The sequence below is a fragment of the Amblyomma mixtum genome, chromosome 3 (assembly GCF_055824585.1).
Source record: "Amblyomma mixtum isolate Tamu chromosome 3, ASM5582458v1, whole genome shotgun sequence".
Classification (NCBI taxonomy): Eukaryota; Metazoa; Arthropoda; class Arachnida; order Ixodida; family Ixodidae; genus Amblyomma; species Amblyomma mixtum.
This window is the reverse complement of record NC_143014.1, coordinates 341,469,911-341,496,958: the sequence shown is the minus strand read 5'-3', so window position 1 is coordinate 341,496,958 and position 27,048 is coordinate 341,469,911. Positions and strand designations below refer to the sequence as shown.

Here is a 27,048-nt window from a genome sequence, read left to right as displayed (position 1 = left end):
GGCTTGTGCGTCAGCACTTTCCGCAGCAGCGCGGCGGCCGTTCACTTCGCCACGGTCAGCGGGCACGCTCGGTCACAAGTACACATTTACTCTGGGTTCTAAAAAATTTGGGCTTTTTTTTTCAATTTCAGCTCGTTCATCTCTACATTAGAAAGCGTCGGACAGGTTCTGTATATTATGATATGTGATCATTCAAATGCTGATGAAAAAGAGGCATTTTTTTTCTATGTGCCAAGGAGGGAGGGCAGCCGCTGCGACACTTACGTGGCTATCGAGCCGCAGCCAAGAATAACCACCGAAATATTACTTTCGCATCAGGTGTTTTTAAAAGTCCTCTCGTGGAGAAGTGATAAAGCATTCCAGGAGACCCTTCGGGAGATGTCATTTATGATGAAATGTTTGGCGAGCCAGAAACAAACGGTGGGCTTGAGCTTTTTGTGCGGTATGAGACGAGCGTAATCTGCAGCAGGTGCGGTTTCAGGCTGACACAGTGCTGCATCGGGAGAGGCCGTCATCGGAGTGGGCGTCCTTGCCCTGCGTAGAATGCCGAGTCGTCGTGTGAGTCCCAGAAAAATGCAGACACTGTACAACAGAGTACAAGAGAATGGGCAGTAACATGAAGGTCTGCACATTCCGGAGTCACGGAATGAAAAAGCATTTATAAAAATATAAGCAAATACGCTAAAAATAAATAATGACAACACTGGCTAGATGCCTCGTGTATTGTCGTATGTGCCTTCCCAGCCAGTCCGGAGAGTGTCCTATGCATCTATTTTCGCGAAAGCTCTAGGTATTGACACCACATTTCTGTTCTACGTTTCCCCCTCATGAATGGTTTCTTTTGTTTAGACAAGAATAACAAAGGGGGTAGAAGCTGTATATTTTATAACAGTTTTATTTTACTGTTGATTGCATTGTGATGTACTTATATACAGTGATGCCACGGCTGCTGATTTATCAGTAGATCTACTGATTTTTAAAATTTTCTGCTGATTCAGTATCCACTGATTTTCTTGCTTTTCTACTGAAACGAAAGCAAAAGCTGCCACTTTTTCCAGTTGGTTATATTAACTCTATGACTTTTTCAGTACAGAACTTGTATTAATGTGATGCCACCTAGAGAGCGAAAAAAAATGCGGTTGGCTCCGAGGTTAACATCATTCTTTCCTTCCTCCATGGTTAACATACATTCTTGCGTTTCCACATTCTCAAACGTGGCGCTACCTCTGTCTTTGAGCAAAGTGGGGAAAAGATTAGGCGGTGAATTTGTGAAAGTGGGTGCACTACCGTAACCCACAACTATGAAGCCACAAGTTCACAACAATGAAACCAAAACTATCGAACCAGAACTAATGGCGCAGTACATACCGAGTGTGGCAGGTCACGCATTAAGTTCAGCGTGCGCGCTCATTAATATCTGTATGTCTTGAGTTCTCGATATGTTAGTGCTAATAATTTAGTGATTCACCCGTCGAGGTTATATTTATGTCCACTGCAGCACGGAGGCCTCTCCCAGCGATCTCCCAATCACCCCTGTCTGGAAGATACTATACTCTAAAGATTTCAGGTACTAACTACCATCTGACGCCTTTGAATATGCCATCAGAGGGCTTGACTGTTTTTCACTTCGTGCTTGACAATGGCTCTCTGGATCCCCGGATTTTTCAAAAGTATCGCCAAGAATCACGTGGCCAATTTTTGTACTATTTCTTAGAAGCTACAATACAGCAGAGTACTAATATAAGAGCTGAATTCGTGGGCTCATAAACTGAGTACAAAAATTGAAATTAAAAATCTACTGATTTCTACTGATTTTTTCGCGAAAAATCTACTACTATTTTTTTATGTGTCGTGGCAACACTGCTTATATATAGCATAGCATAGCATAGCATGCATATATATATATATATATATATATATATATATATATATATATATAGCGAAGTATACGCTTCGTTAAAGGAAACATATTTATTCAACTCGACGTTTCGATCGGAAGACCGATCTTCTTCAGGATCACTCCTGAAGAAGATCGGTCTTCCGAACGAAACGTCGAGTTGAATAAATATGTTTCCTTTAACGAAGCGTATACTTCGCTATATATTCTTATAAGCAGTCTAGTACTTCACGCTTTCGCAACCTATATATATATATATATATATATATATATATATATATATATATATATATACGTCACAGCAGCGGTAACTCAGGACGTTGTACGTCCGCCGCTTACGAACGTGGGTGGCGCTGATGAACACTCTCAAGGTTAGGTTTTTTGTAAACATAAGTACCCCCGAAAGCAGAATTGACAGCCGTCGCCGTAGCTCAGAGGTAGAGCTCCGGACGCGTAATTCGGAGGTCGTGGGTTCGGATCCCACCGGCGGCATGTGGTTGTTTTTTCTTCTGCTTTTCTTATCAATTAGCTTTAAGCGATAACATGTTTAGTAATATTCTAAATTAATCAACACCACAAAATAAGTAAATAAATTAAAAAAAATCCCCCGTACCCCTTGGTTTCTCTGGCTGTAGGCATCTCTCATACTTATAACGAGCCCCTCATCCCCTTCCCTTGTTTGCTTAATTGCTTAGCGAGGGCCTCGGTTCTGGCAACCTTGATGCCATAGGAAGCATAAGAGGGTTCTCACACAGCTTCCACCCTCGCCGTTCGATGGCGTTCTACGTCACACCAGCGGTAACTCAGGACGTTCTACGTCCGCCGCTTACGAACGTGGGTGGCGCTGATGAACACTCTCAAGGCTTAGCGAGGGCCTCGGTTCTGGCAGCCTTGATGCGATAGGAAGCATAAGAGGGTTCTCACACAGCTTCCACCCTCGCCGTTCGATGGCGTTCTACGTCACACCAGCGGTAACTCAGGACGTTCCACGTCCGCCGCTTACGAACGTGGGTGGCGCTGATGAACACTCTCAAGTTTAGGTTATTTGTAAACATAAATACCCCCGAAAGCAGAAGGTTTGACAGCCGTTGCCGTAGCTCAGAGGTAGAGCACCGGACGCGTAATTCGGAGGTCGTGGGTTCGGATCCCACCGGCGGCATGTGGTTGTTTTTTCTTCTGCTTTTCTAATCAATTAGCTTTAAGCGACAGTAATATTCGTACTTTATCAACACCCCAAAAAATAAATAAATTAAAAAAAATCCCCTGTGCTCCTTGGTTTCTGTGGCTGTTGGCTTCTCTCACTCTCAAGGTTAGGTTATTTGTAAACATAAATACCCCCGAAAGCAGAAGAATTGACAGCCGTCGCCGTAGCTCAGAGGTAGAGCACCGGACGCATAATTCGGAGGTCGTGGGTTCGGACCCCACCGGCGGAATGTGGTTGTTTTTCTTCTGCTTTTCTAATCAATTAGCTTTAAGCGATAACATATTCAGTTATATTCTAAATTAATCAACACCACAAAATAAGTAAATAAATTAAAAAAAAAATCCCCCGTGCCCCTTGGTTTCTCTGGATGTTGGCATCTCTCAAAACTTATAACGAGCCCCTCATCCCCTTCCCTTGTTTGCTCAATTGCTTAGCGAGGGCCTCTGTTCTGGCAACCTTGATGCCATAGGAAGCATAAGAGGGTTCTCACACAGCTTCCACCCTCGCCGTTCGATGGCGTTCTACGTCACACCAGCGGTAACTAAGGACGTTCTATGTCCGCCGCTTACGAACGTGGGTGGCGCTGATGAACACTCTCAAGGTTAGGTTATTTGTAAACATAAATACCCCCGAAAGCAGAAGAATTGACAGCCGTCGCCGTAGCTGAGAGGTAGAGCACCGGACGCGTAATTCGGAGGTCGTGGGTTCGGATCCCACCGGCGGCATGTGGTTGTTTTTCTTCTGCTTTTCTAATCAATTAGCTTTAAGCGATAACATATTCAGTAATATTCTAAATTAATCAGCACCACAAAATAAGTAAAGAAATTAAAAAAAATCCCCCGGGCCCCTTGGTTTCTCTGGCTATTGGCATCTCTCATATATATATATATATATATATATATATATATAGAGAGAGAGAGAGAGAGAGAGAGAGAGAGGAAGTGTGTGGTGGTGAAGTGTTGTGGAAGTGCACACCGTGGACTACGCCGCTGTTGACCCTCGGACGCTTTACACCAACGTGACAATATTCATATATATACACGCATTTGAAGAAAATCGATGGGGTGAAGAAACACTGCACTTTTTTAGACGTTTCCGCCGGGGACCGGCCTTCGTCTGGAGACTTCTAAAGACTTCAGACGAAGGCTGGTCCCCGGCCGAAACATTAAGTAGTGTTTCTTCACCACGTCTATTTTCTATATATTGCCGCAACGCGGGACCACCAGCAGGTACTGTGAGACTTGAACAGTTGACTCCGTTTTTCTCGGCGCTCTCACGACACCTGATATCGCTCGACAACAGCGAGATGACACCGAACTGCAGCCCCTCATCGATTAGCTCGAGGGAAGCGCCTCATCGCCACCTCGCCTTTTACGCGTGGCCTGTCGTCGTTCTGCTTGCGGGACGTCGTCCTTTACAAGAAAAACTACGCTTCCTGAGGCATTCAGTACCTGCTGGTGGTCCCAACGCCGCTCCGTCCCGACGTTTTGCAGGCATGCCACGACGAGCTTTCTGCCGGCCATCTCGGTTTCTCACGGACCTTGGCTCGCGTACGACAAAAGTACTACTGGCCCAAGCTTGCTGCTATTGTCCAGCGTTATGTTAAGACGTGCCGTGATTGCCAACGTTGGAAGACGCCGCCTCTCAAGCCGGCCGGCCTGCTGCAGCCTATTGGTCCTCCTCGAGTACCCTTTCACCAAGTCGGTATGGACTTGCCCGGGCCGTTCCCTACGTCATCATTGGGCAACCGCTACATTATAGTCGCCACTGATTACCTCACCCGCTATTGTGAAACCAAAGCTCTTCCCAGCGGCACTTCTACTGATATTGCGAACTTTTTCATCTTTAACCTAGTCCTTCGTCATGGTGCCCCTGCGGTCGTTTTAACTGACAGAAGCACTGCATTTACTTCAGCTCTAACCCAGGAAGTTATGCGGCTCAGTGGCACTTGTCATCGCAGAACAACAGCTTACCATCCTCAGACGAATGGCCTTACTGAGCGACTCAATAAGACCATCGCCGATATGCTTGCAATGTACGTCGACGAAGACCATAAGAACTGGGACCAGGTACTACCGTATGCAACATTTGCGTATAATACCGTAGTCCAGGAAACGACCCGCTCCACACCGTTTCGTTTGGTGTACGGTCGCGAAGCCGTTACCATGCTGGATGCAATGTTACTGCCCGATGTCGCCCTCCCATCAGTTGCCGGCGCTGACCAATTCGTCCAGCACGCTGAGGCCGCCCGTCAGCTAGCTCGAATGAGACTCCGGACGCAGCAGGTTAAAGACGCTCAACGCTATAACCTTCGTCACAGGGAGGTAATTTACAACCCTGGCGATCAAGTCTAGGTGTGGGTTCCTGTTCGCCAGCGGGGTCGCTCCGAGAAGCTTCTGCGCCGCTACTTCGGCCCGTACGAACTGCTGCGCAAACTCAGCGACGTCACCTACGAAGTGATTCCGCAAGGAACTGTTCATACGTCCCGACGGCAAACACAGTCGGAAGTTGTACACGTTGTCCGGATGAAGCCCTTCCACGCCCGCTAGGTCAAGCCTACGGTTCTGCTTGACCTCGCCACGCAGCATCGGGACGATCTTTTTTTCCACCGGGAGGGGCAATGCCGCAACGCATTACTGGCGCCGCCTAGTAGTCGCGCTCAGGAGGCTGGCACGCGCTCTTCTTCGCCCGAGAGCTCGCTCGCTAGTCGGTTCGCCGCCGGGCCGTTTCCGCTGGCGCTTGGACGTTGTGGCAAAATATAACCCTGCCTACCTGCTTCTGTGACAATATATATTAGTTACGACCAGGGGTTCGTTCAGACCAGGACGAGTGACTGAAACCAGCTGGGTCTGCTTCTCGAGCACTAGACGCATCCACCTCGTTCTCAGATCTGCATAGTAAGTGATGCCGACCACTTCTTGGGCGTCACACTTCCCCCTACACAGCCGAAGTCCGCAGGGTGAGTTAAAAGCGCCGCGCGAATGATAGGGCTTCAGCCGGGAAAAGTTAGCAACTTGAAATCGCGCAGAGCGACGGCCGCATGCCGTGTGATGCGGTATGCGGCAATCTCTTCTTTCTGATAGGCCGCCCCATCACGACCAAATCACCAGGGCCGTAAGTGACGTCACTGCGGTGGGTATCGTAGCGCGCTTTAGATCTTTGGAGGCGAGAACACGAAGGCAGGCAAGGCACCCGGCTTCTTCGGTGAGACAGGGTGTGTCGGTGACGGAGGGATCGTCATGAGGCTCGGCAGAAAATGGTAGGATGGCACCCAGGGTGTAGCGTGGGGTCGAGTGTAGAGTAAAAATAAAAGGGGGCTGAAACCAGGAGTCTCATGGCACGTGATACTGAACACGTAAGTGATGAACGCCAGGACGCTGTCCCAGTTCTTGAGCTGTGAAGCAACGTACAATGAAAGCATATTAGTGATCGTTCGGTTCGTGCGCTCAGCTCATTCGTTTGGAGGTGGTAAGGAGAGGAATGGCGAAAATGCGATGCCTCCTACTTCTCTTGTATTGACGTCCGGTTGGGGTACTGACAAATTGCTATGCACCCGCGGAATGAATTTAATGTGATGCCATTGGGGCTTTGCAATGTGCCCGCCAGGTTCGAGAGATTTATCGATACTATATTCCGCGGTTTGAAATGAAAAATAAACATGTGCTACCTAGACAATGTCGTAATTTTCGGAAAGACGTTCAGTGAGCACAACGACCATTTAGCTCTCGTCCTGGCGAGTAGGCGTAATGTTGGCGTCGTGTGTAACTCAAAAAATGCCACTTTGGTGCGCGCCAAGTGTTAGCGCTTGCACACCTGGTTGGAAAAGTCGGCGTCAGACCTGATCCAGCCAAGACCACAGCTGTCGAGTCGTTCAAGCCACCACAGTCTGTCAGAGAGCTGCAGAGTTTCTTGGGCTTATGTTCGCACTTTCGCATCTTTATTCATCGCTTTGCGAACATCGCATACCCCCTGACAGGCCTGCTTCAGAAAGATGTGGCTTTCGAGCGGACCCCTGAGTGTGACTTCACCATTCGCCAACTAAAATTCTTTCTAATGCCTTGCTGTGTGCTTCGCCAATTCGACCTGCCCGCCCCCACAGAGACTATTATCGACGCCAGCGGTGTTGGCCTCGGTGTTGTTCTCGTCCAGCGCTACGAGAAAAAAGAGCACGTTGTTGCGCATCCGAGTCGATCGCTCAGTAAGCTCGAACGCAATTAAATGGTCACCGAGCAGAAATGCCTCCCCGTTGTCTTCGCCACGGAGCGATAGCACCCGCCTATCTTTCTCGTCGTCCCCTAGGGTGTCGTTCGTGCCGAAGTACGTCGAGCGGTGCAGCCAGTGCCCTCTCCACTGCTGCCGCCTGCGCCGTATGCATGATGTACAGTGAAGCGACACGAAGCTCTACGCCAGTGCCATCGGTGTTTTTCTGCTCTACTTCTGCCGCACCGTATCAGCGATTCCCGAGTACGCCTGATCTCCCTGGCGCACCCCCACCCTTCAGCAAAGCACACGTGTGGCGCACTTCGAATAACCGGCCCCTGTGCTTCCATTGCGGTCAAGCTGGCCACGTGCTGCGCAACTGCCCCTATCGTCGAATGAGCCTGCGAGCGTTTTCACCAGACGCACCCCGGCCACGCTATGGTGAACGACCCCGTGACATTGACCAGTACCTGACCGCCAAAGTGTCCCCTGCGCCCTTGCCACAACCCAATCTAAGGTCGCCGTCGCCCCGTCCTACTCTTTCTCAGGTCGCCAGCCATTCCTCCGGCAGTTCTTTAGTCACCGGCGGGAAAATTGAGGACGGCTACATCTTGGGGTAAGGCCGCCGCCGCTCTGTATTTCGAACAACCTCCGCTCGCCGGCTTCACCCTTCCACCCGACGCTCCGAGCACCTTTCTGCACCCTGAGCAGCCTCTGCTCCAAGCCCAATTTCGACGAACGCCGCGAACCTGCACTCTGACTCCTTCCTCGATGCACGTACTATGGGGACATAATTCACCAGGACGTGCAACAAGAGATTTGGCTGAGAGTTGCTATGTTTGTTAAGGATCACCTGCTAACACTAGCGCACACCGTAGCATGCGTATCAGAATGCGTATCAGCCAGCGGCTAATCTCACAGCTGTCAGCTTCGGTTCCAGATGACGCGTCATGGAGATTTTCCTCATCGACAGTGCCAGAAGTGAGCTCGTTTCGTCGAAATACCACTCGTCGCTGACAACCACAATGTCACTGCCTTCATAGATACCGACGGCGATTTCTCCGGTATGACCCGTGGTCCTGCTATTCTCTAGAGAAAAGTCGTGACACCCTGACAAGGAGCACAAATATGGACAGCTAGCGGCCATGTGGTGATATGCTTGGCATCTGCAACGCTAGGAGAGAGATTCGCGGTATCACCTTCACAAGTTGCTTCGCTGTGTTGGTTCAATGCTCCAAGCACCTGATCCTCGGTCTCGATTTTCTTCGCGATAATAGTTCTATCACCGATCTGCGCAGTCATAGTGACATTTGCACCCCGTGCGCCATAGCCGACGAAAGCGAGCCGGGAAGGCCAGTTTTTCGCGTGTCAGACGACATCACCCTACAACAGCGTGTCAACTTGTTTGGTGCAATGGATTGCGACAATCCCCGCTCGTCCGACAGCATCGCAGATGCAAACTTGCCGTTGCTGCTGAGCCACCAAGTCTGTGGTACTCGCGGAGGGCTGTACACAACTCAGCTTCTAGTCATTAACTTTTGCGTCGAATACCACCATTTGCCGAAAAATGAAGCCATCGCCTATTCCGATGAAAAAACGCGCCCGTCGCCCACTGCGCGTTGTCAACGTTCAAGGACACCCCGCCAGGGAGCCCTAGTCGAACAGTTAAGTCTGATTTCAGTCCTGAGCAGTAGGGAAGTATGGAAATCATCCTTGATTCTTTCTACGACTGCTTTGCGACAACCTGGAAGGTCAGGCAGACGTCAATAACTAAAATTCACATTATTGTGATGACATCATAGTTGATGGCCCGTGTACACCCATATCGAGTGTCCGCGAAAGAACGTGAGGCGATACCGCTGCCGGTTGACGAAATGCTTCGGGATGATGCCACACAGCCCTCTACAAGCTCATGGGTTTCGCCGTTGTGTTGAAAGCCAAGAAGGACGGGACGCTCTGGTTTGGTCTCGACTATCGAAGGCTAAAAAAATTACCAAAATGACGTCTAGCCGTTACCACAAATCGATGACTCGTTAGACCGGCTGCGTCATGCGCTACATTTCCTCTCTTGACTTTTGCAATGGGTACTAACAGATTCAGATGGCTGCACGGGACAGGGAGATGATCGCGTTCTTTATTTCCCACGGGTTGTATGAGCTCAAGGGGCTCTCCTTCGGCTTGTGTTCCGCTCCTGGCACTTTTCAAAGAATAATGGACACTGTCGTAGTTGCCCTCAAATGGCAGTCCTGCCTCGTCAACCTTGAGGATGTCAATTTAAGCATGAAATGCTTTTAGCTCCCGTTGTCGGCAGTGTGGTGACGTCACGCCGAGACCGAGAGCCATCATCCGGGGACTGAAATCCACTCATCCGGGCACTGAAATCCACTCATCCGGACACTGAAATCCACTCATCCGGGCACTGAAATCCACTCATCCGGGCACTGAAATCCAGTCATCCGGGCACTGAAATCCACTCATCCGGGCTCTGAAACGAGAACATCCGGGCACCGTACGAGACTTAACGAGATTTAACGAGACTCTCTAAGCCCTCCTACGCGACCGTCATGCAAGCGCCGGTTGGTCTTCAAACGAGACAAAAAATAACTGCTGCCAGTGCCTTCTCAATGTTTATCAAGATATCAGTGGAGCTGTGGGTTTGATAATGCACGGAATTATAATTTCCGATTTCTAATAACGCGTGCAGAAAGCACATAAGTGCCACGTTACACTTCGTTCTCATACGTGATCTCTTAGGGGCTTCGCGCATCGAAGCAAAGCCGCGCAGGCGCACAGGGGCCCGGGGGAGAAGCGCTGCGTTCAAAGGGCAAGGCATCGCGCCGAACGGGTGGTGGCGTTCCTCCCTTCCTTTACGGTGCGGTTCGGGTGTCCACCGAGATGGCAGAGAATTACTGCGCCATTTCCTTTCCTCAAAAAACCTTGCGTTCAAATGGCAAGGCATCGCGCTGAATGGGTGGTGGCGTTCCTCCCTTCCTGTACCGTGCGGTTCGGGTGTCCACCGAGATGACATTAGGCCCGTAAACATTTCATGCTTACTCTACTCTCGTTTACGGGAGACGCAGAGATTTTTTTTTCTGCCTCCTAAGATCAGCATCTCAAGCGCTGAGTCCAGTACGAGATGCCATGTGATCGGTCGGCCTCTCCCTCAAACCAGAAAAATGCCTGCTTACTTTCAAACGGCTGAGGTGTCGGGGCCACGTCGTGGGCTCTGAGGATGTTAGTCCTGACCCCGAAAAGACGGCTGCCGTCGCTGCATCCTCGACCGCCACTGATTAGTGTGTTGTTCGCCGTTTTTTGGGTCTCTGCGCCTATTACAGACGTTTTGTGCAAGAATCCTCCCGACTAGCCGAGCTTCTAACTCGCATAAAAAAGACGAGCAACCTTTCATCTACGCCTAGGACAGTAGGAGGCCTTGTAGAACCTCAGAAACAGCCTTCAAACTACATCCATACTTGGCCACTTTGATGAGGAGGCGGGTGAGGAGGCGGACACGAAACTGCACACCGATGCCAGCAATATCGGTTTGGGTACTGTCCTCGTTCAGTGGCAAGATGGTGTTGAGCGTGTGATTGCATATGCAAGCCGCAGGCTGTCGCGATTTGAGCCGAATTATTCTACCACGGAAAATGAATGCCTTGCTGCCGTGTGCTCGGTAGGGAATTTCGCCCGTACCTGTATGGTGGCCCGTTTCGGGGCGTGAGTGATCACCATTCACTTTGATGGCTCCCGAACCTTAAAGACACCTTGGTGAGACTAGCTCGTTCGAGCGCCTGGTTACACGAATTCGACGTCACCATCATTTACAAGTCTGGCAAGAAACACAGCGATACTGACTCTCCATCCCGTGCTCCTACTCCGTGGCCTTCAGCTCAACCGCGGTTGTCTTCGCTCAGCAACAAAGAGACGACCTCGAGCTACGACCCATTGCAGAGTGCCTTGAAAGTCGCGACTCGTCAACGTCCTGTCTATTCACGCGCGTGCAGTCATCGTTCTGCTTGTGGGGTGGCATCCTCTGCACGAGAAACAACGCCCCATGGGCACGTTCTACCTGCTCGTGCCTGAAGGGCGCTTCGCGACAAAATTTTGCACGCATGCCACGACAAGTTTTCTTCTGGCCACCTCGGCTTTTCTCGTACGTTGGCGCCTTTACGTCAGAAGTACTACTGCCCGAGACTTGCTACAGGGGTCCAGCGGTATGTTAAAACTTGCCGCTAGTGTCAATGTCAGAAGTCGCCATCTGTCAAGCCGACCGGACTGCTGAAGCCCATTGGTCCCCTTCGAATCCTTTTACACCCGGTCGACACGGAGTTGCTGGGCCCATTTCTGACATTATCATTGGGCAACAGGGGCATTATAGTCGCCACGGACTACCTCACCCGGCATTGTGAGACGAAAGTCCTGCCCCGCGGCAGCGCTGCTGAAATTACTGACTTCTTCATCTTTAGCATAACCCTCGGTCACGGTGCCCCTGATGGCGTTTTAATGGACAGAGACACGTCAATTACGTCATCCTTTACTGAGCAAGTTATGTGGTTCAGTGGCACCAGTCCTCACAAAACCACTGCCTCCCATGCGCAAAACAAATAAACTCACTGAACGGCTTAATAAGACCATTTACCATATGATTTGTGCGTACGCTGACCATTTGCCGACGCTCACCATAAGAACAGGGCCAGATCTTACCTTACGTCGCGTTCGCCTGCAACACTGCTCTTCAAGAGACGACGCGCTTCAGGCCGTTCTGTTTCGTGCACGGTCGTGAAGCTACGACTGTGATCGACGCAATGTTATTGCCAGATGTTACTGCCGTCGCTGGCGATGAACAGTCCGTTTGGTACGCAGAAGCTGCCCACCAGCGAGCTAGACAGCGAACCCGTGCCCAGCAAGAAAGCGATGCTGAGCGCGACAATCTTCCATGACAGGGCGATACTTTGTTACCCTAGCGATCAAGCTTGGGTTTGGAGCCAAGTCCGCCTACATGGTGGCTCCAAAATGTTTCTGCGCCGCTACTTCAGCCCATACAAGGTACTGAACAAACTTATCGACGTGAACTACGAAGTGCTTCCGCAAGAATCTGTTCGCTCCTTCACGAGCAGGTGGCATCCGAAATTGTACACGGCGCCAGAATGAAGATCTACCACACCCCCTAGGACTTCTTCGAGAAAGTACCGCGCCACATACTCTGTTCACATCCTCCGTGATTCCGCAATTCCTTTCGTTTCCCTGCGGCATCGGATCGATGACGCTTCAAAGGGGAGGAGCAATGCGACACTGTTGGCCGTAATAAGTAATAGCGCGTGTAGTTGAAAAGAGCACTTGTAATGTGGAAAATGTCGGCGCATGTCTCAAACAACTGAAGTTTAAAAAGTAATTACTTTTATATAAAAAGGAAGTACACATTTTAGTGTGCATTCGAACACACGACCATTCTTTCACCAGATAAACACACTACCGACTAGGCCACTACAGGCACTTTTTTTCCCCTTTACTGTGGCCACGGAGGTGCACTTCCCTAAGCGGTACAAGTGTAGCCCCGAGGCCGAGCAGGCACACTTATCCCGCATTTTACAAGCTGGGTTTTATATGTATGCGGTGTAGTCTTTCACGTAAAGTGGTATGTTATGAGTGTATCCTGAGAGTGTGTTTTTAAATAAGGAATAATTAAGAAAACAGTAATTAAGCGAGCAACAAAGTGCGTGATGCCCTTTCATATTCTCTTTCCTTGGAGTGGTATAGTGGAGCCGGCATGCGGCGGCCACCGAAAAACTCGTGCGATCTGAGGTACGTACGCCGCTGCCGCAACAGACGGCGCGAGCAATATAAGGTTTTCTCAGCGTGGGACCTATGTCCGGGTGGAATGCTTCTTTGTGGCCACGTGATTGTGTGTGCAGTGCAGTGCAGTGAGTAGTAATCGATGTCTATGTATATAGAGGAACTTAATGTGCTTAAATTGCTAATACAAGAATGTGGAAACTTGTCATAAATATTTGAATGTGAACAATAAACACTAACAGTATGTGAAGAGACACCTCTGAAGGGGCCATTAACGTTATCGCTATAAAAGCTTAAAGGCGCCGCACATCCTCTTCGTTAACGCGCTAGGTACTGCTGGTTAACCAAGGACAACGTATTCTTAATCAAATAAAGCATTCACAGCGCCCTTAACGCTGCTCCGAGATGTCATCGTCGTCGTGCGCGCTCGGGACGCCGCTGTTGATTTACAGCGCAGCCATACATTTTCTTTTCTCCCTGTCACTTTCGGCCATATAGAGTGTGTCACCAGCACTGCAAATCAGCTCCTTTAGTGCAGTCTCAGATAATAGCGCTGATTATAAACGATATCGATTACCTATGCACGCTCAATGGCTTCCTCCTCTAGCTAAAGGCCACATAAGCCGCAGTGCAATCCAGAGGTTTCGAAGGGAGTAAATCTGGTCGGGTACCTACCGTGCATACCTCATGCCTTCGTACCGATCGCATAGGCCTCATGAAGCCCATAGGTACCAGAACGAGCGATATGATGCAGAGCGCTTGGTTCGAACTGAAAACGAAATTAACTTCGGCAGCGAGACTCAAGACCCAGTCAGGGACAGAAAACAGGAACAAAAGTCGACAGAAAACTTCTCAGAAATAAACCAAAAGTAGGCCTTTTACTCAATGTGTCGTTAACTTGAGATGCCTGCTCGTGAAGCACACTTAATCCACTGTAGCTCTGAACTAAGATCCGTGGTAATTTAGTTTGTTCCACTCAGGGCTCGTTGCTGCTGATTTTGGTCGAACGTGAGCGTGAAAAAGCAGCTAATACGCTGTGACTGAACGCATCACCACACCACATGGTAGTTTAAGCCTGAAACGTAGCCCTGTTTCGTGCCACCGTTTCTACACCCTTGCAAATGCTGCTCTAATACAGCGATTCTCTTTCAGGTACTGATCAACTGCGTCTACAAAGAAGCCGTTATGGGAAGTGCATAGCGAACATGCGTGTCCGAAAAATACTGCCCGCAATGTAGTACTGCTGCAACGTACGGCAACGTACAGCACTGTGCACAGCAATGTACAGCGCGTGGCAGCCGCAGTTCGCGGACCGCGCTGTGGCTGAGAAGCGACGAGACTAGGCGGCAAAGGCGCATGGCCTGTAAGAATGGCCGGCTGCTGTTTCCGCGCATGCCCCTCGTGCCGCCCATTCTCGTCGGTTGTTGGCGGCAAGGCTTTGTGAGTTACTGAGGCCACGCGCTCTCGTGTTCCCCCTCATATCGCTTCCACTGTACCTTTGCCAAAATGCCCCGGTACAATTTGCGGGTCATGTTGTACTATGTTTTGGTGCACTATCAGCCATACCACACACTAAAATTGGACTTGTGGTTACATATGGTTGACAGCAGGCTCATTGTTTTGCCATTTTACTTACCCTGTTTATCTTCTCCTCCAGGACCCTGAAGAACTCGATCTGGCTTAGCGACCTCTCTCTGAAATGAGCAATCAGATAAAAACAGGATATATTGCTAGCAGACTTTACAGTTGTGTTATGACTGTGTTGGTTTTTGGAAGCAGCAGCACATGTGACCGTCCGAGTGCCGTTAGTCAAGGCCTCGGTCCATTACTGCACGAATATCTAGAAGTTTTAGGACTATACCACAGCTCTGGTAAAACATGTCAGATAGCAAAGGTAGAACTCTTGGCGGAGATTCCTGAATGCTGCCAGAAGATTAAGGAGTTTCAAAAACGAATTCTACTCTGTCATTAGAAAACGCACAGTTATATTGGTAATTACTCACTCTCTGAGACATGGAACGCAGTGCGGTTTGGAGCCATCATTGTATTTGTATCGAAGCGGTAAACGACGTGAACCATAGCTGTCCTACCAAATAATGAAATGAAGCTGCACACAAAACAACTATGATGCACATCTACTTTATATCCACTGCCTGCTGCCTAAGTTCTCTTCCTGCCTCGGGCTCTTCATATCCACTGAAGCTTTTATTTCTGTGTCACCATATGACGGTGTAGTATCATGCTCTGCTCATGACCGCAGCAAGCTCTCATGTGACATAACATTGTTACGCGGCGGCTGCGGCACTAAAAAGAGCACGGCAACACGACTTACAGCGATCCACGTGGAAGCGATCCGCCCGTAACGAGCTCTAAAGCAGGTGAGGTGCGGCCAGTGAGTTCCGTGATTTCAATGCGTTACTGCCGCCGCGGTGGCTCAGCGGTTATGGTGCTCGGCTGCTGACCCAAAACACGCGGGTTCGATCCCGGCAGCGGCGGCTAGAATTTCTTTGGAGGAGAAATTCTAGAGGCCCGTGTACTGTGCGATGTCAGTGCACGTTAAAGAACCCCAGGTGGTCGAAATTTCCGGAACCCTCCACTACGGCGTCTCTCATAGCCTTACTCGCTTTGGGACGTTAAACCCCATAAACCTAAACCTAACCTAAACCTCAATGCGTTACTTAGTCTAAGAAACTCCGTCTCCAGGGTTTGCCTAAAGCACGTCGTCAGTGGCAGCAGGAAGCAATCTTTGTACCACTAAAAACGTTTTTCACCATGAAGGGAGTAAACACTGTACATGCAGCCTACCTGTCTTCTTTTACTTTAATTGCAGGGCTCCCACTAATAGAGCAACTGTAGGTATGCTCGCAGCATAGTCCATGAAACCTATCCTTATTTAAAGTATCTCAACCTTCATTATTGGAAACTAAATGGCGATTGGGAAGCTGGAATTTATGGCTCAATTAATCGTTTTTTGATTAGGTTGGCGCGTATTTTATCCTGGAGGACAATCTGAACATAGAACGCTGTTAAAGTGTATATCATTCTGCAGATATCGAGTTGCAGCATTCCTTTCCTACAAGATCGTAATGCCTGCTCAGCTTTTGCATTGCACTCGCTGCTTTGAAAGCTGGAAACAAATAATCGGATTGTTCGCATGACTTGTAACTATTTAAGTGAGTCAATCGGAGGCAAATAGCTGAGCTCTTGAGCCCGCGGTTTGTCGGGATAATTAACCGAAAGTCGTGCTTGCCTAACCAAACGTTGGCATGGCCTTGATGCAACTGCGCCCACATACTTGCTGATGGTCGAAGAAAGTTGAGCAGCTGCACTTGGACAAAAACATGAAATTCGAACAGATTGTCCCTTCTTCACGATCTGTGCTGCCATGTTTTTCTTTCTCTGTTGTAGGCCACATAGTGACGCTGCTAGAAGGAGAAAATAGGCAGCGCCCACTCTCCAGATAAGGAGGAAACAAGAAACTCGAGAAGAAAGCTTTACAAAGCTGCGCAAAGGAGCTACACTGTGTCACTTATTCCGAGCCACAAGAGGCACGGCTCAACTGATGAAGGAAACAGGCATTGCTACAATGCCATCGCTGGGTCTCAGGGGCCGAAAAAAAATAGGATGTGGGGACATGCGGTAACCATCGTTGGCATCAGCAGACAGAGTTGGGTGCAAAAGCTTAGCTAGTAATGCGTGTCTGCGTTGCCTTGGTTACGCGATCAAAGCGTGCAGAGTTATAGATTAGACTGGAAAGAAAAGGCAACCGCTCAAAACGCAACTGTTGTATATGCGTTTAGCATGTCCACTGTGTGTGCGCATGAATGCTCGTCCGACACTACCGCTGAAAAAAAAAATTACAGTCAATTTAGCTTACTTGGCGAAGGGCAAAGTATGTGCGCTAGGACGTCGCTTTTCGTTTCGCTTTCGGTTCGAGGCTTAGGGTTCCAAGTCCAGGCTTCAGGTAAAGGTCGACGAAATCGGTGCTTGGGAAATCTAGTCTCTCTTATTTTTCTCTTTCGTCTTTCACTCCTAGCGTCCTCTCTTCCCTTACGGCGCATTTGAGGCGTGCGCCGAGAAGTACTGCACCATTTGATCTCCTCGAAAAGCTCACCTGAGTGGTAGCGCACTATACAATTATGACCGCTTAACGCACTTTAAGGAAAGGGTTAGTTGGAGAGACATGGGAAAGGCCATTGCCCTGCAGTGGGCGTAGTGAGGCTGATGATGATAATGAACGCACCTTAAGAGGGCACTACGATAGCGGTGTTTTCTGGATCCACTGCGCAAGTATGGATGCTGGTATAAAGACGACGACATGCAGCGCACAGCGCGAGAGAGTGGCAGTTCAACACGAGGGTTGATTGGTTGTGGCGATAACATATTAGAACGTTCATGCAGGAGATGAAATGTATTTCAGAAGGGTATATGCTTGGGCTTGTTGGTTCATAACTGCAAGGTGAAAAGCTGCACCTTCATAACTGCAAGATGTGTTGTCCGTCTTTCTGTGTCCTCGTCTCTTTGCGCTACGTTTTTCACCATGCAGTTATGAAATGTACATTAGCTTAGCACACTTCAAAAAATTGGTTTCAAGAAACTCCAGATAAGGCTGCTGGTACAAAGACATATGAAACAAATACTCAGTAAACACATCAGCCATTTGTCTTCTGGAGAGGCGGTACAGGTAATATAAAGAAACGTGCACAGTGACGAAATTGAAGGTGTCAGCAACTTCTTTAAGGAATCCATATAAAGACCCTGCTGAGTCTGTCCAGTCGATGCGAATTCGAAACGCAGATGAGCACACATAAACACACCTATTAAAAAAAGAGTGGTTTGCCGATTTGAAAAAGAAAAAAAATGCAAAAAAAGCTGATGCACGATTAAATGAACATGGCTTGTTCCACCACACTCTAAGGAAAGAAAGAAGCTGTCAGGATGCATAGGCTCCTAGTGGAATAAGGGAGTAATTACTCATTGACATCCACCCAAGTGCAGCCATAAGGCTACAAAGGAAAGCATACAGCTTTCTCAGAAACTTCGCAGTTAAAGAAAAATTCGTCCTGGTCCTAGTGGAAGCGCCATACGAAGATAGCCAGTATTTTGTGCGTCACCTGCACTTTCTCCGTAGCATAATGTATAACCAGCAGGACGTATGCAAGTTCTGAAAATAAAAAAAAAATGTTGCGAACTTGAGCCAGAGCAAAGAATGCCACTTGCCTACCCATCGAAGCCTCTGTTTGTCGCCTCATGGACATTATTTGTAAACCCAATGTACTCCACCGTTGCGGATCTGATGCAGAGAAACTCCTAAGTACTGAAAAGCGCCGCAGTCCGACTTTATGCAACAAAAATGACCTGCCCTCTTACCCCCGTGACTCAACCAAAATCATTTGGATTTAACCAAATTAAGAGCTGCTCCTAATGCCTCGCAAATTGTTCATGCAAGTGCAATGCCTCAAGTACACTATTTTTGTCAGATCAAGAGAGGGTGACATCATTAGTATAGGCTAAAACCTTAATTTCATATTGAGCCGGGGAGAAAGTGCAGATATGTACGTTGTTAATAATGCTGACGCAAAAGAGTTCAAGATATAAGGCCAACAACGAAGGCGACAATGAACAACCTTGGCGAACAGATGATTTCAGTAGTATAGGCTTGATTAGCTCTTCGTTAACAATTAGCCTTGCAGAGAGTTCTTATAGCACACTCTTATCTCCCTGAGTAAAACAACACCAGTATTTACGGGTTCCAAGACCGCAAACAAGAAATCGCGACGAAAGTTCTTTATTAAACTGCACATATCGATGTTGCCTGTCAAGGTATGGCTTCACGCTAAGCAGATGTACGTGCCATGGACGGTGAATTCTCGCCTTTTCCATACGCTAGAGACCACTGACCATTGTTTTATTCTGTGCAGTGGTGCTGTATTCTTCTGGGACACACTACAATGAACACTTAAGAAGGGCATTGAAACCACACTCTACAGTAGGCGTTCTTAGTGCGAAAGGACTACTGCACCAGCAATCCTGGAAAATCTGATAAGTGCCCGAAGCTTCTCAGATACCTGCCGAAATATTGCCGCCACTGGTTCCTGAAGCCGCGGCGGCGTGAACAGATCAACTTCGCTGGCCACTGCACGAAGGCACTGTGCTACCGCCGCAGCCGATCACGCCTCGTATTGAACTGCAGCGCACACTCTGGCGTTGTGCATTGCACATGGTCGTGTTCATCAACTTCCATCTGTCTGCAAAAGTCACGAAAGAAAAGGAAACGCACATAACTGGCTCCCTGGGTCAGTGGACACCGCGATCGCGCTTTCAGCTACGTGGCGGCAGCGACACAGAGACGTGCGCTGCTGACGCTTGCGTTGAAAACATTTTGGCAGAAACGCGGAACTGAAGCGATAGGACGTCTGCGTTCACTGGGGTGTGTTGCATTGGCGTCCACATTTTAGACTCCGTTGATTTTTAGCAAAGGAAAGACTAATAGCCGGCCCTCTGGGTCAGTGGACACCTCAAGCGCGCTTTCATGTCCGTAACATTTGTGTCCGCCCGCAAAAACATGCTTTCGCACAATAGTCCGTGCTTAGCAATGGTAACCAACCAGCACCATTTGTTTGCCTGTTGAGAAAACTGTGTTCTGCTTTGTGACCTGTATCTGTTGGTGGGACTATTCAGTAGCTCTTGTGTTGTGCCATGTCCCTGCTTTTTGCGCTATAGAACCTCATAACTATTCAGTCTCTGGAAGAGCCGTATGATGGATCGCTACGCCGAATAATCGTGGTTATCAAAGTCTTTGTTCCATGAGAAGTGCGCTTGCATGGGGGAGTATATGTTTCCCTGCAAAAGCTGCCTAGCTGGCACTCCTATCTAGATGCATGTGTGTGCCTCTGAGAACTTTGATGCTTGAGACGGTGGGACGTGCGGGGGTATGGCGGGCTCATATTATCTGGCCCGGTGCTCTGTGCCATGAGCATATTGCCAGGAATCTTTCTGCTGTTTGTTTCTGCGCTCTCATAGCCACCAGCACAATTTATCATTTTGTTTGGGACGCGAGATCCGACCAAACTTATCTCGAATGATTGCAGCCAGGCACGATTGCTTCCACACTGTTCTAGATTATTGTAGTTTGTTTGCCGCCTTAGCTCGATGGTTCCTTGCCAGCTTTCAATTGAGTGCGGCCGACAGCGGCAGACATTCTGTTTTACGACCGCCGCGCGGGCGTATGGCTATCGCCGCTGCCGAGTCTTTGCTTTCTGTGTAGGCGCAAGTCAGCCCAATAAACTGTTTTTTTTTTGAAAGCCACATGCGCTCTGTTCTTGACTGGCAGACTGCCGTTACCACCACGTCACATCTTAAGATTTTCCTTTTTAGGACTTTCTGTGTGCAACAACAACAACAAAAAAATGCGGCGATAGCAGAGTGCTCTCGTCCAGGCAGAGTGCTGTCGTCCAGGGGCCAGCGAAGCTGATCTGTTCGCTGCATCGCGAGTTCGCAACCCAGGCGCGGGCGTATTTATTTTATTTTTGCAGGTCTCGCTGGCTTCAGGTAAACAGTCAACTAATTTTTTCTACACTGGATTACTTAGCGCTAGCGCAGTAAAAAAAGGCGTTCAAGGCGGATGGAAGCAAGAGCCCTGAGGAGAGCAGTTGTGAGGTATCCGATCGGTTCGTTTCATTTTTGTGCTGGACATGCCAGTGCCGCTTTTATTAAAGGGACTATGCAACTAATTAAAAGTCGCTTGTAAATCTTTTCATTGCTTAGAAATGATGCGAAGAAGCATTCACACCAAGAATGAGACTTCGGAACTGAGGTGGCAATTTATCATGAACTTTTAAGAACCGTGTTTTTTAAAATTCGCGGGCCGATTGGTGTCCTCGTAGTGACCTATTTTGAAACTAAAATCGCGAAAATAGACGTCACTAGTCCTGTGACGTCGGCAGGCCAACACACGCTGTCATTCGCTGGAGCCACGGCAGCCACGACGTCACGGCGCACTTCCGGTAGCGGTGAAAATCGTCTGCTCGTGCCGCCGCGCGACCCCCTCGTGCAAGCGCGAGCCAGGGCATGGCCTTAGCGCATATGGTTTCAATTTACTGTGCCTCCTCTTTCTGTTGGGAGTTCGGGAGCCACTCGCAGTGCCTTTGTCGCAGTGACAAGCGAAGAAATCCGACGCGCGCCGCAATCCAGGAAGGCGAAGAGAGACCGGAAAGACGTTGCAGACACGGCTGCTGGGGTGCTGGGTGCGACAACCAGAAGTCGCAAACCGAACGTCAGCGAATGACGTATTCATAGGCGGGCCCAGTCCAAGAGCTGTTTTCTTTATTTTTTTCTAGTACCCTGCGTATGCGAGTTGAGGGGCAGAGGATGAGCGTAATTTTTAACCGTTGCTATTGGTGCTAGCTCAAGAACTGTTGCGCTGGGGTGACGAGTGATGGAATGCCTATCTCTCGTCTGCTTACGTAATCTCAAATAATTTATTGCATAGTCCCTTTAATGCAAAAGCATTATATGGCTTATGTGACGGATTATACGGCATTGTCCACGCCAGACGGTCCGAAAACCCACGTGAGCTCATGACGTCAGCGGCAGTGCCTACATCATCAGGAAAGAAAGAAAAATAGAATTTGACGTAAAATTTTGCCCGGTGTGCTTCGAACCCAGGCCTGCGCGAGCAGATCAGCTTCACTGGCCACTTCATTGGAGCGTTGCGCCATCACCGCATAAAACACCACACGCTGAACTGGTTGGTTGGTTGGCCTCAAATAAAATGGCACCACTACGGGGGAGTGGCCAAGACAGGTGGTGAACGCGCTGAACTACCAGTCTCTAACGATCTTCCGCCGCAGGACGTCATTAGTTTGGTTTCCAGCGTTGTCCTGTGTGCTCCTCCTTCTTGTGAACGCGTCCTTTCCGCTGGTTTTCCACTTACCATGCACCAACTGGCCCAACAAGCTACGTTTCTCACGCTAGGTTTAGGTATCATCATCTTCATCAACTTCCAGTCGGACGGCGCGAACGGATTAGTTTCGCTGGCCACTGAATTGCGGTAGTACGCCATCACCCCAGCTGAACACGCCACGTGCATGCTTTCGCCTTCACAGCACTTAGGTAGCCTTAAGTGTCCTCCGTAATTTTTGTTGGCCCCCTCAAACGACGGAAAAAAGACTGAAAAGAAAACAAATTAGGGAGAGAAGGATCCCGGGGTAGCACAGCTTCGCCGCAATTGGAGCCATTTGATGATAAACGAAAGTAAGGTGTCGACTAAAAAAAAAGTAGTTTTACAGGAAGCACTTGAAAAGAAATAGGTGCCTAACGTTGAGTCAGAATCACCAAGTGGTAGCTCCAAGAAAAAATGAGCAGAAAAGAAGCAAACGATGACGCAGTTGTGATGACAGAAAACCCCATCATGGTAGACGAAAGTAAAATGTAAGCTGGTATGCGGCAGCTGAACCCTGGAAAACAAAAGAAACAAAGCACAGAACGGTGGTGATATGAGGAAAGCAAAGTGACTTGAACATTGGCTAGTCCAGCACGCTGGTGTAGATAAACAATTATGTGACTAGCATGGACTAGTTTTGATATTTCATTAAAAATGAAGCGTTGGAGAGCATGTATGAAGACGGCTGTAAGAAAGAAATGATGTGAATAGAAAATATAAAGTGAATATAGGATAAAAAGTCAACAGCACAGACATTTCGACACCGTAGAAGCGAGAGATGAGATACCACAGGTATATAATATGAAAGCGAACCATAGAATAAAAGTTCTAAGACCGCAAAATTACAGAAAATAAAAACAACAAATAAATAAGGAAACTAATAAAAGAAACAAAAAATAGGAAATATTTGCATGAAGAAAGGAATCATGAAGAAAAAGATAACAAGCCAATCACACTACTGCACTATGAAAATAAGACTAATTTCATTATATACAGCGTACGTTAAAATGAGGGGCGAAAACGGAGCAGAAAATAATGGAAAAAGAAAGATGCAGGGAGCTAAATAGAATGTACAAAACAAACGACCAATAGGGGCCCCAGAAAGAATATCAGAGGTGATATTGCGGACGGAGAGAGAAGAGGCCTATCTCTGCTTCGGTTTGGATAAAAGAAAATACAAACCAAAGGGCTGGGGAGGTGGTTGTAGAAAATATTAACTATATTACTGACCAAAAAAAGACGCGTGCAATAGAACAAGGAAACCTATAGTTTAACGAAATGATAACAGCAAAATGGCAAATGCGTAGGATTGTTTGGTGTGGTTAAATGACGTAATGCATAAAAACAAGAAGAAATAAAGCAAGAAAAATATCGAAGTGTTAAATTTAACAATTTAAAGAAAAATAAAAGGCATCAGCAAGTGTCAGTGCAGAGTGCAAGAAGGCACGAGAAATGCTCAAGGGTAAAACAGAGTGAATAATCTATAGCAAAGCATTGTGTTGGGCTTTTTGGTGAATGGTCGTGACTGGACGAACGTTCTGGGTGTACAAGTAATGTTAGTTGACAGCCGGAGCATATCCTGCTCTTTTGGACTTGTCTGTTCGCGCAGTAGTAGCATTCATTCGTTAATGAAAAATTAGTCATTCATTCTGGGATGGGCATGCCCGTAACATAAATGCAACTCGATTATAAAGCTCAAGCATTTGTGAGAAATTGCACTGCATAAAGCAGTCATGCAAACACGGTATTCATACCAGTATGCACGTGTCCCAGCCGGGCATATCCAGTGGAAGACGGTGCATTAAAATGCACAAAGCAGTCGTGGTGCACGTCGATCAGCGAGCAAGAAAGGGTTTGCAAAGCACCCATGCTCGACAAAGAAGTATGGAGCCGTCCTCTGTGAACAGCATGGTCTGAAGGACGGTCCGGTGAAACCCTCGACCCCACCACAGTTCGCCTCAAGTACAGGATCAATGGGTCCGTCCTGGTGCATGTTAAAGTCAGAGGGGATTAAGCGGTAGCTGCACAGCGCGCAAGCCATGACACGGTAAACATGTCAAAAATGCTTCCCAAGCAAGAGAGGGAGCAGCAGCAATAGCAGGTAAAAATATTGGCTATGAGGAGAAGCTGCACCGAAGTAATAAAAAACAATGTGCGCGAAATAAAATGAAAGGATATACATACGTACAGCCTTTGTCAAAAGTTTGGAGCCCAGGGGGTTTGCTTCTGAAGCACACTGTCTAGTTCGTAATGCATCTCCAGCGCTCCAAATTTGCTGAAAGTAAGAAGATTACTGGTCCTGCCTCCTCCAATGGGTAGGACTACCACGAATGTTACAGGAGTCCCACTGCGAGGCTTAGAAGCAAATCCCCTGGGCTGTAAACTTTTGACAAAGACTGCAGGCACGCACGCACGCACCCCCCCCCACACACACACACGCGCACGCACACGCACGCACGCACGCACGCACGCACGCACGCACACACACACACACACACACACACACACACACACACACACACACACACACACACACACACACACACACACACACACACACACACACACACACACACACACACACACACACACACACACACACACACACACACACACACACACACACACACACACACACACACACACGCCGCCGCGGTGGCTCAGTGGCTATGGTGCTCGGCTGCTGTCCCAAAAGACGCGGGTTCGATCCCGGCCGCGGCGGCTGGAATTTCTTTGGAGGAGAAATTCTAGAGGCCCGTGTACTGTGCGATGTCAGTGCACGTTAAAGAACCCCAGGTGGTCGAAATTTCCGGAGCCCTTCACTACGGCGTCTCTCATAGCCTCAGTCGCTTTGGGACGTTAAACCCCATAAACACACACACACACACACACACACACACACACACACACACACACACACACACACACACACACACACACACACACACACACACACACACACACACACACACACACACACACACACACACACACACACACACACACACACACACACACACACACACACACACACACACACACACACACACACACACGCGCACGCGCACACACACACACGTACGTACGTGTGTACGTACGTACATACATACACCCTCAAAATTCATATTCTGTAGCACTGTGGTGGCTCAGTGTTCTGGTGCCCTGCTGCTGACCCGAAAGGCGCGGGTTCGATCCCGGCTGCGGCGTTCGCATTTTGATGAAGGCAAAATGCTTGAGGCCCGCGTACTGTGCGATAACAGTGCTCGTTAAAGAACCCCAGATGGTCGAAATTATCAGCAGCGCTCCACTACTGAAGTTGATGAGTACTGACACGAACCACCAATTTATTTTCAAGAGAACGTTACGGGACTAACTGGGTCCCCTCGCCGAGCACTGTGAACACGCAGGTCACAGAACCGCTTTCGAACAGGTGAGAGTCTTGACCGTGGGGCCTCATCCGTTCAAGAGGCACCACGTTAAGTCATGGCACAACCGGCTCACACAGGCATCATATTCTCAGCAGCGCGAGCATTTTCAAGTAAGGAAGAGGTCGATAGGAAAGAACACTGAACTAACAACTTTATTTGGGTAGGCTGCGGTCAGTACATATATATCCTCAAGGCAACTCCCAGAAGGCAGAAAAACAAGAGACGTGTCGGCACAAAAATTCAAACGTGTCTTGTTTTTTCCCCCTATTGGGCGTTGCTTTGAGGCTACATATGTACTGGCCGCAGCCTACTCAAATAAAGTTATTAGTTCAACGCTCTTTCTTATCCACCTCTTCCTTCCTTGAATGTGCTTGCGCTGCTGAGAATATGATCCAACACCAACTAACTCGACAGCTTGTGTTATTCACAACGCTTCCCTCCGCGTACTATCACGATGGAAAGAAACGCGAACAGAGCGGAGCCTAGGCGCTACGCTGTTCGCATTTCTATTAAACACGCTTTTACTTCGGTGTTGGTAAAAAGATGCTAGAGTTGTCCGTGACGAATTCTAGGATGACTTTAACGTCTTTTTTCAGTCACCCCTGGAGAAGGGACCGAGTTGGTGCCGAAATGTTGAGTTGAAAATAAATTAGTGGTTGCTGTCAGCATTGCTCAAATTTCGTTTCAAAAACCCAGCCAGACGGACGTCCGTCGAAGATGTCTCGTTCCTCCACTACTGAATCCCTCATAGCCCGAGTCGCTTTGGGGACGTCGAACCTCATTAACCCATAAATCGAAAATGCATATCCGAAGAAAGAACCTAGAACAGAAATCATAATTTAGCAGAAAAAAAAATTGATGCCTCTTAAAGGAGAAATTAGAGACATTGACAAAGATATGATAAAAGACGTGCGTGCTTTTGCGTGCTGCGAAGTGTCTTTGCAGTGTGATGCGTAGCTTGTGCTGCAACGAAAGAGTTCACATGAGCCAAACACCTCAGGGGAAGGCGCGTGCGTGCTTCGATCTGCTCTGCATGCCAGCGAATTAATGACAGCATTTCGGTCCATTACGATCCCTGGTACAACTCGAACACTGTCAAGGCCTAACAACACATCATGTCAGATGGCAACACGTGGCCTCACTTGGAGGGACGGGGCTCCGCACCTGTGCACCCTGAGCGGAGTCGCAGACGGTGGGCGCCGCACGAAGCCTGCGAAAAGCTTCTTCGGTGCGTTCCCTGCGAGGCTTATTACCTGCAACATGAAAAACAAGAATAATTCAGTTCCATTAGGAGTTGTACGCCTTCGATCGTTGCTTAAGGTGCCCTCATATAAGATTAAAAATGTGATGTGTTTCCTTTTGAGATTCTTTTTGGAAACACTGATAACTTTAAAGAAAAAACTCCACCCGAGTGACACCCCCAAGGCGATCAGCAGGCCCACCACACAGGCTGTCTGTTGCACGTGGTGTGCTGGTTGTGTGAACGGCTTGCTGAGTTGTACTCTCAGCCGTCCGAGCTTTATTTCATCGAGGGCTTCCGTGTACCGAGCTCCTGGTAACTGCTACGTGGCCGAAAATATTATGA

At 48.5% G+C, this 27,048-nt stretch overlaps 1 protein-coding gene across 1 annotated transcript in view; it reads right to left on the bottom strand.

Moving 5' to 3' along the window:
• Positions 1 to 401: 401 nt before the first annotated feature.
• Positions 402 to 27,048, bottom strand: part of LOC149356147 (uncharacterized) — an 86,592-nt gene continuing 59,945 nt past the window's right edge. Inside the window, exons 4-6 of the mRNA XM_089577750.1 lie at positions 26,628 to 26,716; positions 14,728 to 14,785; positions 402 to 534 (exon numbers count right to left, since the gene is read on the bottom strand). Of these exons, the coding sequence (XP_089433876.1) occupies positions 478 to 534; positions 14,728 to 14,785; positions 26,628 to 26,716 (204 nt within the window). The 3' untranslated portion in view covers positions 402 to 477. The remainder of the gene's footprint in view (positions 535 to 14,727; positions 14,786 to 26,627; positions 26,717 to 27,048) is intronic.